Genomic DNA, 18822 nt, shown 5'->3' on the forward strand with positions numbered 1-18822 from the left:
AGGGAAGGGAAGCACCTATATACGCCCCCCCCCAATCAGTGGCAAATGGGCCACAGGTGCTCCCTCCCACACCTGCCTGCCTAATTACATCCCATCCGGTTACACAGGCTTCAAACTTTTGGCTTACAGCTTCCGAGGGTTGTTGCAAATTGTTCTGCTGGGAATGCCTTTTGTTTGCAAGGGATCGATTTAATGTTTGGAGCAGCACTGGAAAAGGAGAATGGATTTTGTGGGGACAGCTGTTTTGGTGAGTACCAACATTTTATTTATTTAGCATGGTAACGAAATAAAGTCACAGATATACTGTAAATGCAATGTGTGTAAATAATGTGGCGCGCCGGTGCAGCTGTGTGATTGTAGTGGAAGTACACAACGAGACAAATGTGGCCGTTGTGTTGCGGTCTTTCTTATATTAAACTGCAAGTTTGCAATTTAAAGCTTGCCTATATTCATGATGGACTTTAAAACGTTTTGGACAAATAATGTTAAATTCCCTTTTATGTATAACTTTGATAGTACCACGTATAGTGATAAGTTTTAATTGCTGATGCAGTTTATTGATTTTTAAATGCTCCGGAAAAAATATCCCGTGTTGTACACGATTGAGGTGATGCAACACCCGGTAGTGCGTAAGTGTGTGTTTGTACATTATTTCAAAAGCCGTGGTGTCATAAATGATGGTATTATGAGGGGTATTTATTCAAGTCTGACTAAGTAGGACTTCACTGAAGGCCTACGTGTAAAATGCACCGCCCGCCACTGCTATTTACTGCTACATACTTAGTTAAATTATAAATATTACATATGCAATTGCATAGTTCTAAAAATATATCGATACCTTACTGCTGTAAAAATATCCGCCGAGGTTATGTAATCGCCGGCGTCCGTCTGTGATTTGTTCTTCAATATCTCCATTGATTATTGACCGATATTTAGGGAATTTAACACAGTTATGTAGGGTGGGGGCCTCTATCTCACCACTGATTCATCTGGGTCGGATCCAGAATCCCATTTACAGATTAAAAATCAGTTACAAATACGCATAAACTCTGATTCACTTTTACTTTTCAGCATTTTACAAAAACAAATGTCTGCACAAAGCTCTTGCGGGCCGCAAAAAATGACGTGGCGGGCCACATTGGCCCCCGGGCCTTGAGTTTGACACATATGCTCTAGAACATTTGCCATCAGTCCAAACATTAACAAGTATCACGACAAGGGGATTCTGAAAATCAATTTAAAGCAAAACCACCACAAATCAATCATTGCAGTATTTATAGCTATGAGTTTGTAGAATTTGTTGGAAAGAAAAGGAAAGCAACTATATTGTTTAAAAAACCAAAAACAATCTCACTTTAAGGCTTGATCCGTGTGTGATTGTCAAGGCTTGAAGAAGACGTTGCAGAGGCCGGTCCTCAAGGTACGTTTGAGCTTCCTGTGATTTAAGGGAGCTCAAACGGGACTGGCGGAGGAACTGCGGCGCTAGAAGTAGAGGAAGTCGGAAATGGCGCCGGGCAGGTGGGTCATCAGCTGCAATCTGATCCACCAATAGGGATCAGACGGGTTGTAGCGCGTGTACGGACGCTTGGACATGATGGCATCGGTGATGTCGTCCAGAACGGGGGTGACTTCCTTCTGTCCGCTGTTGCAGTACGCACGCATCTGGGACACGAGGCGCTCGAACTTTGCTTTCCCATAATCCTCCTTCACGTGTTCGGGGGCCTCGTCCCACATCTTGCTGGCCGTCTCGTCCACAATTTCCCGGGTTATGATGCCGGTGGCCAAAATGAAGTTGGCCGGTTCGATTATGGACACCTTTACCCCCCAGGTCTTCATTTCATAGCGAAGGCAATCGGAGAAGGCTTCCACGCCGTACTTGGATACGCAGTAAGACGAGCGCATTCTGTTCGCCATCCTGGCGTACATGCTGGACACGTTCACAACGCGACCTGCAGAGACACGGCGACACGTTCAAAACGTGTGGATTTACGTTAGATGGAAAAAAAGGAACCAAAAAAAAAGGACAGTCCAAGTTTAACTCTGCTCCGCTGCACATTACTTAACTAAGTTTAACCCCGTGCTGACCTTTGGCCCTGCGGATTAAAGGCAGAACAGCTTTGGTGACTCTTATGGTGCCCCACAGGTTGACCTCTGAAATCTGTTTGTAGGTGTCCAACGATGTAAATTCTATTTCTCCAAAGGTGGACACGCCGGCGTTGTTCACCACAGCCCACAGACCTGGAACGCAACCGGCCAGAGGAAGAGATCATTTTAAAGAGACGCATCCGGGAACCGAAGCGAGTCCTGCTCCAGAGTTATTCTATTTACCTCTCTCTGAGTCGGCGAGGTCGTCTTTGATAAACGCGACCGCCTGGTTCACCTGCTCGTCGCTGCAGACGTCCAGCTGGAGCACCTTCATGCGATCCGAATGAAAGTCCTCCAGTACCTTCGCACCCTCTCCGCCTTTGTCCTGCAAGGGGACAAACATTGTGTCCGTCACGCCGACGCAAGGCTTTGAGACGCAGCTTTTGAACTGAGGCTGTTGCTTTTCAATTCCATTCAATTACAATTTCATTCTCAGTGTTGTTGTTTGTTATTATTGTTTTCTAGAAGTAAACAACTGTTGAGATGTTTGATGTGTCACTTAAAGGTGAAACCTTCGGCTCGAAGTTTGCGGCATTCTAGTATAGTAGTAGTATCACAGGGAAAACTGCTGAGTACTCAGCGGAGGAAGTAGTCGGTGTAAAGGTTAAAACAGTACCTTAAGTAAACACCCAGCGAACACTTTGAATCCCAGTTTGTGCAGATGTTTGGCAAGAGCGTGACCGAAACCTGTGTCACAACCTGTGATAAGCACCGCTTTACCCTTCACCTGCACAGCGGGGAAGGACACATGTGAAGTTGAAATTACAATAAAACAATATATATATATATATATATATGAAATTCAATTTGCAGTATATGATGTAAGATGCATGCCTCTAATTTTTGGAGGCGTGTAGAAGTACATAATGCTGACACATCACTTTCTTGGGTACGTCAAAAGTCCATTTAAATTCGCCAAGGGTAGCCTGGAAAAGTCCAGAGTCCACACATGCGAGCACTTTGCATCACAAGTGTGATTAGAAATATATAAGATATATATAATTATAAAAAATATATAAAAAGAACAACTCCACTGGTGGTTATTACCGTTTTATACAATTTATTATAGGTTAACGTAAATGTACGCTTCAGTGCTGCAAACAGTGTAATAGTCTGAAAGTACACACTGTACTGCAGTATTACCTCCACTGAGCCCCGAGGAATCCGAGGCGTCGCTACGTACAGCACAAACATTAAGAACAGCATGACGATGCATTCGGTGACGCTCGTCTCCGGTAATCCCGCCAGCCGCGTCACCGCGTTCAGCAGAGCCGGGAGTCCCAAACCCAACGCCGCCGTCAGGAGCACCGAGCACGACACCAGCAGCGCGGAGGACGGCGCCATCTTGTCAGAAATGGTGCGTTCACGTTCCTGCCGTGATTATAACAACCCACCGCGAGGTCGGACCACGCCCCCTGATTTTAATCAACAAATGATCCACGGGTTGCGTTCAAGATAAGGAAAAATGGGAACGGGGAGAATAATCATTAATCTGAATCCTTGAACCATTTTAGACAAGAATTACACAATTAAAATTAACCTGTAGGCATTTTATGAGGCAAACTGTCGTCTCTCAGTCCAAAATAAATGATTTGCATTTAATCTTGAAAAAAAAACCAAACAAACACCCAAGGTGGTGAAAAACTTTCAATTGTGTTTAATTTTTCCAGATGAAAGATTTTGTGGTACAGCCAACATCCTGGTCAAGTAATACACAAGACTATATTAAAAATATATATATGTATTAATCTACAGAGAAACTGCTAATCAAGATGGTGCAACAGGCAGCAAGAAACAAAGGCACTGAGGATGTAGTGCGTGTACGGAGGACCGCCCCCATCTTTAGGAACACTGTAAACATGTTTTATCCGCTTCAATGTAAAAGCGTGATCACTGAACTTTGAGAAAATATCTTAATACTCTGGTGGTTAGTACCGGTAGGTAACTGCATAGCTTAAAAAATAATAATCATGCAAGTGGAAGCAAACACAAAACACTCAGTTCTTTTGTCGGCTTCTTATTAACAAACAGCATCGAAACAAGAAAAACATGAATTTAAACCTTGACAAATCTTCACAGTGAGAAAATGTACCAAATGAGTCTTAGACAGTCGATCATATAGAAATATTTTTATTTCCTCTTTGGAGTGTGTATTGCTGGTGGAGACGACTCATTTCTACTGTAAACAGGCGAGGAGAAAAAACTGCAGCCTGTTCTATAGCACGTTTGTGAGCTCTGTCGATACTCAACATCCCCGCTCCTTCATTTGAGAAAACGATCAAGCTTTCTCTTGATATTGTCAAATGAGTCCGTTCCCAGGTAGTCCGCCTGACCTTGCTCCCATTTCTGCTTCCGCTCTTCCGAGGACAGCCGCGGTTCGAGCGCTTGTGCAGCGACGCTCTCCTCCTGCGCAAGAAAAACAGCGCATGAATTGCAGTCGTCAAACGTATGTGGCGTAGAAGACATCCCTTTTGCACCCACTGCTTTCTGAGAGCACTGAACCGGCCATAGATAGCGGCAGACAAGCGAAAGCTCTGATTTTAGAGGCGCTCTACGAGCATTAAAAAGGTCCAGTGTTTAAGATTCAAGCACATTTGTGGGAAGAAATGGAATACCTATAAAGTGTCTGGTCAGAATTTACAATGTATTCGAACATTGACAGGAACCGGAGACGTTGGGTCGCAGCAACCTACGGTAAACCCAGAACCCTCGAGGAAGAACCTTCGTTCAGCTGTTGGGAACGTGAAACCGCGACGCTCGGCGCCGGTAAATCCTACACACTGGACCTTCACGCCAACTGCCAACAAAGCATGATCGGAAAAGCCCCACAACGATACGACGCCATACCTCTCCGCTTTCAAAAGTCTCTATGTCACTGTACTGGAACTTAATGAGGCGAACAGAAGAAGAAAAGAAGTGCGTCACACAGAATCAGTGTAATGCAGCGACTTTTAATATTTACAAGATAGCTAAATTCATCCAATGCTCGGATGTTGGTTAGACTGCAAAAAGACGACGCCAACCATCGGCGTCTGATCACGATTTAATCTTCCAACGTCGTCACGGGACAGCAGGCAGGAACGAAGCCTTCACTCACCTCAACGCATCCGGACTCGAAAGGCTGGTCGACGTATTGCTCATGCAGCATCGGCACCACAGAACTGGAGTAGAGGCTCCACCAGTCCAGCAGGAAGGTGTGATGAGCCGTGGCCTCCTGCCCAGACAGCTGCTTGGTTTTGGGGTCAAACGTGTAACTCCACGGTTTGGTCTGCCCGAGGAAATGGACCACCTTAGCAAGGCTGCCGTAACTGCAGGGAGAGAAGCTGAGTAAGAATTACAGTATTTACGACCCCCCCCCTGCACTCTGAATATTAAACACCTTTAATTTGAAAAACAAAAGTGTAGCTCTGGCGCGAGGCAGAAAGGCCACAGACCGGTCAGCCATTTTGATAAACAGTTCCTAATGCGTTTCCTGTAAGCCCGACGCTCGTGTTCCAAAGCGCCTGTTTAAAATAGAAAGATTGCAGAACTCTCCCTCCCCAGTAGGATGATGGCTAGCGGTGTCTGGGGGGGGGGGGGGGGGGGGGTTGTGAGTGTTTGCTAAACAGCCGACGCATTAAAGCGGCTGACATCTACCAACAAGTAAACACACGTTTATCACTGCCTTCATTCGCTTGCCAGAAAATACCAAACCTAAGAGCCTGTTGACAAGCTTCGTTTCTAAGGGGGGAGCTTTTCGGGCGGGGGGGGCGTACTGCACAAAGACCAGTCTGGGACACAAGTATAAAAGGTCTTTAAATAAACAGTTCTATTTCTGGGTTTGGTTTCAGCTGTTGGGAGCTCTCTCGGAGATGAAGGCCAGTCGGGGGGGGGGGGGGGGGCGCTTATCTTGTTCCTAACCTGATGTCATGTCACAATGTGAATACGCGCTCATGCGATTCAGTATTGGCTTACATCTTGGCCCTACAATCTACAATCCGTGGCCGACGGCGGACGCTTACTGCTTGAACGCTGGGAGGTACGTGTAGACGGCGATGCTGCTGAGGTTGTAGACGAAGGGGAGGTGCTTGGAAATGTCGGCTGTTGCCCAGTCACTGAAGTAACCGTTCAACACTCCCTGATCGCCCCCTGCGGAAGACACACAAATAACGAGATGCACACGACGCGTCGCCCAAATGCTGTAGTTCAGGACTAATCAGTAGAAATCTGCAGGTTCAGATCGGGCAAGAAAAACCAGCTATGGTGGCACAACCTTCAATTTATGGAACAAATCACAGCCTATGAAAAAGGGGCGCGTTTCCCCGTCGGGGTTTTATTCACAAGTTATGAAGCCAAGCATTTTTTATTTTATTTTTACAGTGTAGATCTATAGTGATTCTAGTTTCTGCACATTTGAGTAGGCGTCCGTTGCCGTGGACACCCTCCCCTCTCACCGATGGCGAAACATCAAGGATCAGCAGGGTGTTGAAAGGCCCAGAGCGCGGGGGGGGGGCGGGGGGGGTACGCATGCACAGGTGTCAGAGATAGGTCGGGTTCTTTCGGCTTAGCCACAGCAGCGAGGAAAGGATTTATTCTTCCTGTACGTGACAGAGATTGATCGCCTGCCGCTCGCTCAGACCAACATTCAGCACAGTTCAAAGTGAAACTCGACTCAGGAAGGTCGCAGGTCCGCGGCCTGGCAACAGGTGGAAATGGCGTCTCCATTGTGACACGACATCCGTCAAACTGTCAACGGCGACGTAAACCTGATGAGTCAATTCGTCAAGGCGAGTCAGAGTTAGTTTAAAAAGAGAACTGATGCATTCACTTAACACAAGACCACGAAACACTGCCGTGACTTCAGAAGTAATAGATAGTAAAAAATAAAAAATAAAAACGTGAACGCGGCGTTTTCTATTTACACTCACGTCCTTCAACGACAACTTTAAATAACGGTTCCGGGCTCAAGTGTTTAAAATGATTTCGATATTGGACCGGGGTCACCTTGGATCTATTCCGGAATGCTGCACAACCCCTCACCCTGACTCAGTTTGGCTAATTTAGAAGTGGGGCGTTGCCATGGCAGTGGCTTACGTAAACACAGTAGGGGCACGCGGAGATGAATCTAGCGTAAAGTAGGTCGGTTGCGCTTCGAGTCTGGAACCAGATCTGGACTGAGCCTCTAATATAGAGCTTCTATGACCAGCCGTGTTTAAACTGCTTCATCTAGCTGCAGTCAATCGCTGCATAAAATCTTAGTACGTTCACAGAGCTCCTAAAAGTCTGCAAACCTGCATACTTCTGCAGTTTAAAATAACACATCTGCCATTTGTCCAAACCTGCATGCTCTACTCCAGATCTTAAACTTAGTCTGGATCAGAGGAGCTTCACTTTGAGGGGATGAGCAGAGCTCAGCAAGAACGTCCCGTCCAGCTCTGCCAGTTTGCGTTGGCAGCAGACAACAGGGGAGCAACAAATCCCGAGATCACACCTCCGTGTTGAGTCACAGAAATGTTCCGGGCCTCTTCCTTCTTACAGCAGGAGGAAGCAAAACGATGAAGGTCGGAGCAAATTCCAACTCGTGTCCCCGTACGGGAAAAAGAAAGGCATCCACGTCTATGAATGAGAATTACTCATCGGTACGCCGTCGTGTGCGCCGAGGGGGACGCCGCAGTGAAGGACTGGATAGAAATACGCATAAACAGACAAAGGAGAAGAAAAAAAGGGCCAGACAATAACGTCTCTTGTCTGAGGTTGTGAGGGAAACAACATTTCAAAGCTTTGGCAACTATTGAGTGGACTAATTGGTTTTTCCCAATGAAGCCTCTTTCACAGCACGGCAAGAGAAAACCAGCTCGTCCTTTAATGCTAAAAAAAAAAGAGTTCACAAATAACAAGCCCGGGCCGAGCGCTACAATGGTGACACTTCCTGTTCGGCTGGTCAGAATACGCTCCGTTTAGAAATTCTGAGGTCACAGCAATCGGAGCGCACAATGAGTTGGATTAGCGCTCAACCGAAATACAGGCAGGAGGGATCGGAGGTTAGCAAAGACATCAACCCTCAAAACAGGACCGAAATAAACTACAAATCTTTGGTCAGGTCATCAAGACATCGTTTCTGAACCGGCGAAAATCCATTGATTCTAGAAGGCCGAGGAACTTCCTTTCATCTTCTGCGAACGCGCTGCTCAGTTCTGTTTACATGGATCCGCTGAACTCTGGAGTCCATCCAGGTGAAAGGGTGGACCCCTCATTGTTTTTCTCCTCGACATTGAACCCAGAGGGCAGACATTCCAATAAAAATAGTCACTAATCTGCATCTATTAGACGCAGGCTTCAGGGATGAGGAGAGGTTATTACATTTTAGGCAGGAATCCGCCCAGCGAAGCAGGAAATGCCATCTTTGCCTAAACAGCCGTTCTCATGCATGGTTTTTATTCGGTGCCGGACACGGCCGCTGAAATTTAACGTCCCCTGAGAATAACTCGGAGCTCGACCGCCTGACAGGAAGGGCCTGAAAGACACCTTGCTCTAAGAAAAAGGTAAACGGGGTTGGTTTAACGGCATGTTACCATGACGCCAGTGTGAGTCAGAGCTGGCCGAGGCCAAGAATGCGTGAGCGCGACTTAAACATTAAAATAAAGTGTTGAATAACGAACACAAAATCTTTTGAAAAAGATAAATGCTCATCCCACCCAGTGACGCCCTCAAATGTAAAACCGCATAAGCCCCAGGAAGCCAGACGGTCCGGTCCGTTCCACCCACCGTCGAAGCTGCCGTGCTCTGAGCAGTAGCGGAGCAGCTGGTTGAACGTCTCCACAGAGGGGCGGAACACAAACACGCCGGTGTTGAAGCAGTCGGGCCAGCCAGGGTCCGGCGCAGCGGAAAGCTCTTCCCGGTCGAACAGGTCGTCTACGTTCGAAAGCACCTTTGGATTGAGGACGAGATGAAGACGAGCGTGTTCACGCGCAGGACAGCGTCTCGCGTCTCGCTAATGCGAAGGAGGCCCGGGGGGCTTACCAGCGTGTCTGCATCCATGAAAACGCATTTACTGTAACTGGTGAGATTCCAGCAGTGAAGTTTAGTGAAGGTGACGCCGAGGTCCGGCCTCTTCATCATGGCCAGGTGCGCCGCGTCGCCGCTGTCCAGCACGTCCACCACCTTCACCTCGTCGAAGATCTTCAGCAGCACAGACCTGGAGATTCCACCGCAAAAAAAAAAAAAAAAGCATGACGTCAACAAATCCGGGCGGAAGGCGAGGCGCGATGGCGTTGGCGAGATTAAGAAACGAAGGAAGGCGTCTCACCGGCAAGGCGGCGACACTTGCGAGCAGACGAGCGCCACGAGCTTCCTGCTGGTGGCGTGGTTGCGGAGGGACATTCCCAGAACCATGGCTCCACGAGCGTACTTGTCATTCGTAGCCAAAGTCACAAAAGCCTGGTCTGCAGGAAGAAAACAACAACATGTCGAGGATCTGAACAACAGAGATCAGTCAACTTTTGTCAGTATGAACCCGTAAGCGGATGTCATAATGCAATTTCCATTAAGCAATACGCCTGTAACTTCCTCCGTCTCGCAATGTTTAAGCATCCTTTAAACAAGCAGCAAACGATGCTGTGGTTCCGGCCTCAGATCAAATATTCACTGGGTCATACCATCCTTCTCCCAGAACAATAAATAGATAAAACCTTTCGAGTAGTGCCAACAGACAAAAAGCCAAAATGACGTCAACCACAGCCAACATGTACACTCTTTATATGCTGCACATATAGGCCAATGGGATTATACCATTATAAAAGTAGCATAGCGTCTCCAAAATTTACCCCCCCCCCCCCCCCGCCCCCCGAGGACTTTGACTGTGCCTTTACGCAATTTTGTTACCATTTAATTCCATATAATACTACTTAATTCAAAAGAAATAAATAAAATATAAAACGCTAGATTAGAACAAGGCGTGGAGGAATGGTATGATCCAAACATTTTCAGGAGCGCCCGAATCGTCTGTCATACATATTGTGGCTCGCGCGTCCATCGAGCTTTATATATGAAAACGTAGACGGAGACGTGACGTACTTTCAGGAGTCGCTATTAGAGCTCTATCGCCTTCGACGCCATCTTCCACATCAGCGCACCGCTACGCCCTTAACGGACTGTATACGTGCTTAACGAGCCAAACTTGTTTTTAGCGTGAAAGCAGCGCAAACGGCTTTAAAAAAAAATGTCGCAGGTGGAAATGTGAAAATGTCGACGTACCTGTCATGACTGAGGACGCGACGAGTGCGGCGGCAGCTTTGCGTGGAGAAAAGAACAGACTAGGATATACAGAGTGGATTTATACCAACGTGACAGTGGTCAGACCCAGCGTCACGTGACCATCTGCACACACACCCACCTGCTCCAAAACGCGAGCCTCTTCACGCCCCCCCCCCCCCCTCCAGCGGGTCAAAGGAGTTCAACTGGTGATTCGGTTAAATATGCAATGCTCATTTTTGAGGCGACTAAATTTTGCTTTATTGTAAATAAAACTAATTTTCTCAAAGGGGAGAAGTAAAAAAAACAAACAAAGAAAAAAAAAGTCTTCCGTAATTTTACATTCAAAAACATCACATCCGCTTTAATAATTTGAACAACGACCTTGTGCATCCCTTGGTTCGCCTGTAATGACGATGAGAGAGATGGCGACAATGATGCTGTTCTGGGATCAGAACAGGACGTTTTCTCATATACAGCAAGTGATTTGTCGCCATCTTCTGGCACAGACGCAGTATGGCAACACGGTGAGAAGATAAACGCGCGGTCCCTTTGCACTGTTACGCGAAGCGAATTATTTTTAGTGGTCTCTGCAGAGCTACTTTGAGATCATGTGTTATGTAGAGATGTTTTTGGGGGATGGTGTAAAACTAGAGGTTGGGGGGGGGGGGGGGGTCAGTAGTACCTTTTTCCATTATGTTTATTTAGAAAAACAAGATTTTTTTATTGAAAAAAAATCACCAATTTAATAACATAAATAAATCTAAAGCTGGTATTGTTTTTATTTTTCTTTATATAAAATCCCATAAATATGGTTTATAAAGTGGACCCTCTAATTTACAAACGCTTTTCCTGAAACACTTCCCACCTTCCGTTTCAGAAACGTATACCCATGCAGAGAGATTCCCCGCTGATCCTTGGCGCCTCTCTTTCCTCCGCTCGGGCAGATGCTTGTCTGAGTGGCGATGCTGCCAAAAAAAAAAAATGCTCTGCGGTTGCTACGTACTGCTCTGCTGGCCTAAAATCCTTAACAGACTGATACCCCCCCACCTGGAGCAGTGCCAGCTCAAAAAGGGGGGCTCTCCAAGGTTCAAATGGGGGGGGGGGGTGATACAGTAAATGAATGGCCGCTTCTGTTTCTTTTGTGCTTTCTTATTTTGATTGAGAAGCATTGTCTGGAGGGAGATAATAAATTCATTGCCTCACTATTTTTTCATGACAACGGGATGGCAGCAGATTTAATTCAGCACACATCAGCGTTTTATTGTACACGTTCACACGCGACAAAGATGCTACGTTATCATACGCACAAAGAATTTATTCAGCATACGAGGATGGATCATTGATTTTATTGTTTCGTGCTCATCTTGACATTCAGTCGCATTGCAGCGGGGGAAACATGGCGGGTGGTGCACGTATCCATGGATACAGGCTGGAGATTGGAGGGGGGCTGGGGGGCTGGTGCAGAGGATCTGAGTTGGCAGGGGGTCCTGGCAGTTCCACTCTTTAATAGAGGTTCTTCTGCACGTAGGCGGCGATGTACTTGACGGCCAGCATGGTCTCCTCACACGTGGGCTTGATCTGAGACTCGGGCAGCAGGAAGCCGTAACGACCAGTGTCACGCAATTCAAAGGTGTAGGAATACTTCACTCCCAGGTCGTAGGCCCAATCATCAGAGCCTCCAGCAGCGGGGTCTGAGGGCAGATAAAGGAGAGGGAGGTCATTCGGGCTGGGATGTGTTGATGAGCTGAGGCAGCTTTAATCTGTTTTCATGCAAAGATTATGCCGGAGGAAAAAAAATAAAATCCTTTGTGTGTGGTAGGAATTGTTTCATTTGCATGAAAGCATTGTCTTTTGTTCCCTCAAAACATCACGAGCACGAGTCACTTTATTATAAGTGGAGCTTTCGCTATCAATTATTCCCTATGGAGACAAAATGCACTCACAAATGGTTGCAGCACCAGGCCCGCTGGTGTAAGGAGTGCCATAGAGACTGCGCAGAGCAGCAGAGGCCCCTTTAGCAACCTTCAGCTGCAAGACAAAGAGAAACCAAACCCATTAGATGCCGTGCAAAGCCACAGCGCAGGATCTGCAAGCGTGTTGCAGTGCTTTCTGTTTTTATTTTCAAAGTAAGTATCCAAAAAAAGAGAGTACCGGTAGATACAAACAGATTTTGCCCGGGAGCTTCTATCATTCGCTCCTCAAGCTCAAACAAAACTTTTTTTTATTTTATATACCGTATATATTATAAACAACTGTTAAATAAAGCTTCCGACAGGAAATGAAACCCCCTCAGTGTAATCCGCAAACAGGAAATTAAATTTCTGGGAGGAAAGACGACTCCTCCCCGGCGTATTTTGTTCTGCAAAGTGTCAGAGGAGAGCTTAAATTTATAAGTGAATAATAGTGAGGCAGAGACGTGCGATTTGCCTCAGTCAGTGCGAGAGTTGGAGCCGGTGCGTGCAGCACTCCGACACCCCGGCGAGAGGTAGAAGAGCCCCGAGAAAGAGCCAAAGGAGCAGAGAGTAAATGAGTGCGGCCTTTAGATAAGAGTCATTATGGGACTGGGGTAATTTCTTGCTTTGGAGATGCTATAACTATTACATTTAGACCCTTTATTCTGAACGCTCTGATTTGCTGCTATTATTTAAGTTGAGACATTCCATTTTATATCATATCACATCCGCTGATTTAAATTTAAAGGACAATATTTGAAAATCTGCTACAATCTATAGAGACTCTCTGACATTTATCTGCCTGATCGTTCGATGAGGTGCTTAAATATTAATTTAATATTAAATATTTAACATCCTTCTATTGTCATTGCCCTGCGACGCTACAGCAATGCATGCGACACTGCCGCGATAAACAATCATGGAGCTACTGTGACTCGCTGAGAATGTCCTTCCCCGGCAGTACGCACAGCGCACACATGAACAGACCGCGCTGATGTCCTACCAGCTCGCTGTGGTCAGCAGCCAGCTTGTAGGTGTAGGAGTAGGGGAAGAGAAGCAGCTGCGAGTAGGAGTGGACGGTGAGGTAGGCCTTGATGACGGATTTGTTCCTGCGGATGAAGTCGGCGACATTCTTGACCTCGACCTCAGACTCGGGGCTGCGCCCGCAGTAGGTGTCGCTGCAGGGGTTGCTGGAGGCGCCGGTGGCTGCAAGAGCGGTTATGTTTTGAAAAAAAGGCTTCTCCAAACGCATCTTCACTCTTCTCTCACTTCTTCTATCGATAAGTATAAAGTAATATGCGAGACCATTTAAGATAAGTTGTAGAAAATAACCACGGTGACGTCACGGGTGATGACATCAGGGCGACTTCTGTTTCAATTTAAAACCTAAAACTCAGAGGGGAAAAAAAAAGATTGCCTTCCAAGCTGGAAGTGTGGAGTTTAAAACATGCCACTGTTTTGCTAGTTGAATTAAATATCGTTGCCAAGTTGCATTTTGGGAAATGCATGACTCATACTTGGCGCTAAAGGTCAGGATATCTTTGCTTCTTGCTGCACACACAGACCCTGAGTGCCATATTTAAGATATAACCCTGCAGCACTCACTGCACCAGCCTGCGTCAAAGTTCCTGTTGGGATCGGCTCCGATGCAGCTGGACCCAGAGTTCCTGGAGCGAGTCTTCCTCCACATCCTGTGCTGAAGTCCCCAAAAGCAGACAAAATAAACATGTCAGACAAGCAGTAAACAAATCGTCAAAGTTCTGCAACGACTGCCAGAACCGCACGCCCTCCATTAGAGTTAGGCGAGGAACTCTGGCTGGAAGACGCAGCGTACGCTCTTGTGGGTGTAGTCGTAGCCGTCGATGTTGAAGACGGGCAGGACGAAGACGTCCATCTGGTCGAGCAGGCTGGTCATCTGAAGGTCGCTGCCGTAGGTGGACAGAGCCTGAGGAAGAAGGAGAAAAGCACGATGCAGTGCAATCTGTGGACGCTGTCTGTAGATGTTTGCCACGTCTGCCCAGCAGGCATCTTTCTTACCTCCTTGACAAACCACTGGCAGAAAGCAGGAGCGATCCACTCTCTGGCATGGATACCGCAATCCAGGAAGATGGCCGGCTGCGGGGAGCTGGACTTTGTACCGATCTGCAATAATCACACACAAAACATCGGTTAGATGTAAAAAAAAAATATATGCTTGGAAAATATTTCAATGTAAGGAGAAGAAAATTAGAAGATAATACCTTGAGAAGGGTCATGGGGCGTCCATGGTAAGTGTTTCCAATCACCTGTTTGCTGATCAGGTTTGGGTTAGAGGAGGAAATGGAAGCGAGCCAATACGCAATCTGGAATAAAAAAAAAACATACAATACTTTACATAACATTATCTATCATTGCAATAATAATAGTATGGTCTTTTTTGGCACATACGTTGTCCCAGCTGTTGTACTTGGTGTAGCTGTGGGCTCTTGGAGACGGTTTATTGTCAATCTGTGCCTCAACAGCAGCCTGAACGTCCTCAATGAGGACCCTGAAGAGAGAGATTAAGTATTAATACACGTTAGATCAGGAGAAGAAGAAACACATCACAGGAGCCGCGCCCTGCTTGAGTGTAAATCAGATGGACGCTTTTATTTTGACACTTTTCTGCTGGGTTACTCGTAGTCCATGTCGCTCTGCTGCAGGATGGGGCGCACCATGTCCAGGTACATGGCAGGAACGCGCACGTCCACATCGATGTCGATGGTCACCATCTCGGGGCTCTCAGGGCTCCAGAAATCCACCTGCAGAGGGGGCCAGAGTCAAACACATGAACATGAGGTGTTTTTATTTTTTTTTTAGATCAGATTTGAATCACTTAATAAAAACCAAGAGCCACCAAATATTAACGAATATGAAGACATCAGAAGGTATGATCTCATTGTCAGGGAGGCCCATAAATGAATGATTTGAATTTTCCCTCCATCATCAGCAGATCAATCAAAGCACTGCAGCGAATGAGAAACTAGAAAAGATTGATTTTCTCCACCATGAAAACAAACCTTTGGCAATTGGATTCACATTGATATCATTATTAGTTTAGAAGTTATTCACAAAAAACAAACTTTCAAAAACGTTACCCCCGAATTCAACTGGATCTGTCTCCTCAGTTAATAAAGATAGAACCAATCCATTGACCTGCTCCAATGTAGAATCGACTCAACTAAAAGAAGACTCTTGTTAGAAGTCTCTATTTCCAATATTAAATGCACAGAAGGCCAAACACGCTTGCAAGTGTACCCCCATTTTGAGAAAAGCCGCGATAATATCCGCAATCCAGATCTGATCTGGATCAAATTTAGCGTACCGATAGAGGCCCCCACCCTACATGACTGTGTAAAACTGCATAAACATCGGTCAATAATCAACCAAGATATTGAGGAAAAGATTTTGAATCTCCATTGACTGCAAAGTTAATACAAAATTCAACGGGATCCAGAATCCAAGATCTTAAAGATCTCTTCCTTGTAACATTAAAAAAAAAATCCTAAAAACGTTGTCAAGATCAGACTGTAATTTCTCGAGTTATGCTGCTAACAGTCAGACAAACGCTGGCAAAAACGTAACCTCCTCGGCAGAGGTAAAGCACCAGGGTACCTCAATGCGCTTAGCCAGGTCCTTAATGAGGGTTACATGCTCATCAAGAACAGGCCTCAGGCGGAAGACTTTCTCTCTGGAGACAGAAAAATGAGAGAAATCACAAGGACAGCACATCAGCCTCAGTTTCTTTAACATAAACTAGAGATTTACCCCTCAAAGCGAGCGACGTCAGCCACGGCAACAGCCACCAATCCGAAGAGCAGGAGGAACCTCATGTTGATAGTGGGGCTGATCCCGCTGCTCGGCAGCCCTTATAAACCCCACAGCCTGTTTGCCCATCCACCAATCAAATCCAGCAACATGTCACACAATCTTCTAAACTTACATCTGCACTGTGCTCATGTTATCTGTAGATCCCTTGTGGCGGCGCGGGGAGGGTGGATGATGCAAAAGGTGTGAATGACAAATAGTCAAAGGGAAAGCTGAAGCCAAAGTCACTGGAATTGGATTCCAGTTTTAGTCTTTCTTTTCTTAATGTGAGAGAAAAAAATTAATAATTACAACAAGGATGTTTACATTTTTAATTTTATTTATATTTTCAGATATTCACAAGCTGTACACTTAAGAACGTATAGTAAAAGAAAAATCATGTTTAAATACCACAACGACAACCACCGGAGATATTAACAATAATCACCCTAACCTGGAGTAAACCGGGTGCAGCACTCTCATAAATATGGTAATACATTTCAATCTCATCATGCAACTTACACTTAGACATTAAAGGAGCACGCCCGTCGGCATTACGACATATACCACACCACAAAAGTGTCAAATATGTTATTGACATAAAAGTAACATCACATTTCCAAATGTTTCACGTAAACAATTTTTGGTACATAATCTCTCTCTTCAGGGTCCTCATTTGCACGGCTGGGTTAAATATTTGATTGATTCATTTGCAGATTCTTTAGCGCTTCGTCACCGTTCCGGCTATTGAAGAACCTGCTGGACACACATCACTGGACAATAGATGACTGCACCATTTCTCCTCCTGCAGTTCACACATATCTTATATATATATATTTTTCTCAATATAAATAGGGAGATAAACAACCTGTAATTATGTATAGTCTTGTCTACTCCATTATTACGGTAATTTTTTTTTCACAATTTGCCAGTTGTAGCTCTACTTATTCTGCAGATAAACATCGCACAAAGGCGGCAGATGTCTCTCGGCCTTATTTATAAGGGGACATTAACGCAACATTTGAACCAGTCTGCATGGGGCAGCGCTTGTGATGCAGTTGGGGTTTTAAAGGACGACTTGGATCCATCCCTGGTCCGCCCCCCCCATCACCACGGTATAAAAGAGCAAAGAGACTGAACTTCGATGCTCTTCAATTTCGTTCTCACTTAATTTCAGAAGAGGCTTTACTTTTGGTTGTGAGGCTCAGGGCCTCAGAGGCACGGAAAGAGAGGGCGCTCATCTTGGAGCTGATGCTCGGGTGGGGCCCCGGCGGCCCTCCCGGCGAGCAGCGCAGCAGGCGCAGAAGGTTTTTGCGAAAGTTGCGCCCAACAAAGCCGTACACAATGGGGTTAACGCAGCTGCTGAAGTAGGCCATGCAAATGGTGAAGGGCATGGCCGTGTCAATTATTTCCAGGATTGCACAATTCTCTCCCAGTATCAGATGGATAAGCACTTCCATGAAGTGGAACACCTGATGGGGCACCCAGCACACGAAGAAGGCCAGGACTGCTGCCGCGAGCATGCGCAGCACCTCGTCATCCCTGGAACGGGAGCTTTTCTGAATCTGTTTGGTCCCCAGCAGCGCACGTCCGATCAGGAAATAACAGGTGATGATGACGACGAATGGCACCAGGAAGCCCAGGAGGCTCTTCGTGATGTTGATGGCCAGCAGGAGCTCCTTGAAGCTCGCGGAATTTTCTAACTTTGAATGCAAAATGCCGCACACCGTTTTGTTGGAGTTTGCGATGTTGTAGACATCCCTGGTCACTGCTATAGGCACGCTGAGCACAAAGGCAAAAAGCCAGATCAATACACAGGTGATCCGCGCGTACCTCACGGTGCGATACCTGCGCGATCGCACCGGGTGGACGATGGCAAGGTAACGGTCAATGCTGAGCGCCGTGAGGAAGAAGACACTGGTGTAGAGGTTGAATATCGCCAGCCCCGCACTGGCCTTGCACAGGAATTCTCCAAAGCTCCAGTGGTACCCTGTGGCGGTAAAGGTGGCCCACATGGGCAGAGTGATGAGGAACGTGAGGTCGGAAATGGCCAGATTCAGCACAAAGATGTTGGCCACCGTCTTGAGCTTCATGTAGCAGTAGATGACAGCCACCACCATGCTGTTCCCAACGATGCCGATGATGAAGTTGCAGCAGTAGACGATGGGTACGAAGGTGAAGATGAATTTGTGCTGTCCAGACAGGCCGCATGTCAGATTGATCCCGTCTGCCGTTGTTATATTCGCCATTTTCTTTTTCCCTTTTTTAGTGGCAGATCCCGGGATTTTTTTAAACAGGAGGCCCTGTCGGCAGGGAGTGTCTGAAGTGACTGATGCAGGCCTTGGGCAAGGGCCTCAGCGAGTCCTATAAAAGAAGCAGAACAAAAATGTCACAGGCAGTCTAGGGGAAGAGCCATCATTACTGCTGGCATGGCCCATAAACGCTAATCCACACGAGCACCCATGAAAGTGCTCGCCCTGCACCAGCTCATTAAAGTCCTGCACACTAAAGCCGTCCTGATGCTTTATATTATTTCTGTACAATAAGAAGCCATGGAAGAAAAGAAACAAAACAGATGTCGTATGTTATTCAATATTCCAGAAATACCCTTTGAAACGCCATTTGGGGGTGGGGGGGGTAATGCACGGCCAGCTAGGGTGGACTGTCA

General features: G+C 46.4%; 4 protein-coding genes across 5 annotated transcripts; all 4 read right to left on the bottom strand.

Annotated features, from left to right (window-relative positions):
- Positions 1 to 1013: 1013 nt before the first annotated feature.
- Positions 1014 to 3489, bottom strand: bdh1 (3-hydroxybutyrate dehydrogenase, type 1). Its single transcript, XM_068747996.1, has 5 exons — positions 3289 to 3489; positions 2762 to 2872; positions 2329 to 2470; positions 2086 to 2238; positions 1014 to 1949 (listed from the first exon to the last, which is right to left on the bottom strand). The coding sequence occupies exons 1-5, from the start codon at positions 3487 to 3489 to the stop codon at positions 1483 to 1485; spliced, it is 1074 nt and encodes a 357-aa protein (XP_068604097.1). The 3' UTR covers positions 1014 to 1482.
- A 295-nt stretch (positions 3490 to 3784) lies between these two features.
- Positions 3785 to 10451, bottom strand: gyg1b (glycogenin 1b). Of its 2 annotated transcripts, XM_068747848.1 has the most exons (8): positions 10378 to 10451; positions 9431 to 9566; positions 9145 to 9319; positions 8890 to 9052; positions 6147 to 6273; positions 5243 to 5453; positions 4993 to 5031; positions 3785 to 4551 (listed from the first exon to the last, which is right to left on the bottom strand). In XM_068747848.1, the coding sequence occupies exons 1-8, from the start codon at positions 10382 to 10384 to the stop codon at positions 4408 to 4410; spliced, it is 1002 nt and encodes a 333-aa protein (XP_068603949.1). In that variant the 5' UTR covers positions 10385 to 10451; the 3' UTR covers positions 3785 to 4407. The 2 variants fall into 2 exon arrangements, with proteins under 2 accessions (XP_068603949.1, XP_068603950.1); XM_068747849.1 differs by lacking the exon at positions 4993 to 5031.
- Positions 10452 to 11880: 1429 nt separating this feature from the next.
- On the bottom strand, positions 11881 to 16180 carry cpb1 (carboxypeptidase B1 (tissue)). The gene is made up of 11 exons (XM_068747787.1): positions 16116 to 16180; positions 15963 to 16038; positions 14985 to 15109; positions 14757 to 14856; positions 14570 to 14671; positions 14367 to 14471; positions 14164 to 14274; positions 13935 to 14025; positions 13333 to 13535; positions 12321 to 12405; positions 11881 to 12068 (listed from the first exon to the last, which is right to left on the bottom strand). Exons 1-11 carry the CDS (start codon positions 16178 to 16180, stop codon positions 11881 to 11883), a joined length of 1251 nt encoding a protein of 416 aa, XP_068603888.1.
- A 307-nt stretch (positions 16181 to 16487) lies between these two features.
- Positions 16488 to 18403, bottom strand: agtr1b (angiotensin II receptor, type 1b). Its single transcript, XM_068747969.1, has one exon. The coding sequence runs from the start codon at positions 18401 to 18403 to the stop codon at positions 17318 to 17320; it is 1086 nt and encodes a 361-aa protein (XP_068604070.1). The 3' UTR covers positions 16488 to 17317.
- Between the last annotated feature and the right edge of the window lie 419 nt (positions 18404 to 18822).

This window comes from Brachionichthys hirsutus, chromosome 14, assembly GCF_040956055.1.
Source record: "Brachionichthys hirsutus isolate HB-005 chromosome 14, CSIRO-AGI_Bhir_v1, whole genome shotgun sequence".
NCBI classification, from domain to species: domain Eukaryota; kingdom Metazoa; phylum Chordata; class Actinopteri; order Lophiiformes; family Brachionichthyidae; genus Brachionichthys; species Brachionichthys hirsutus.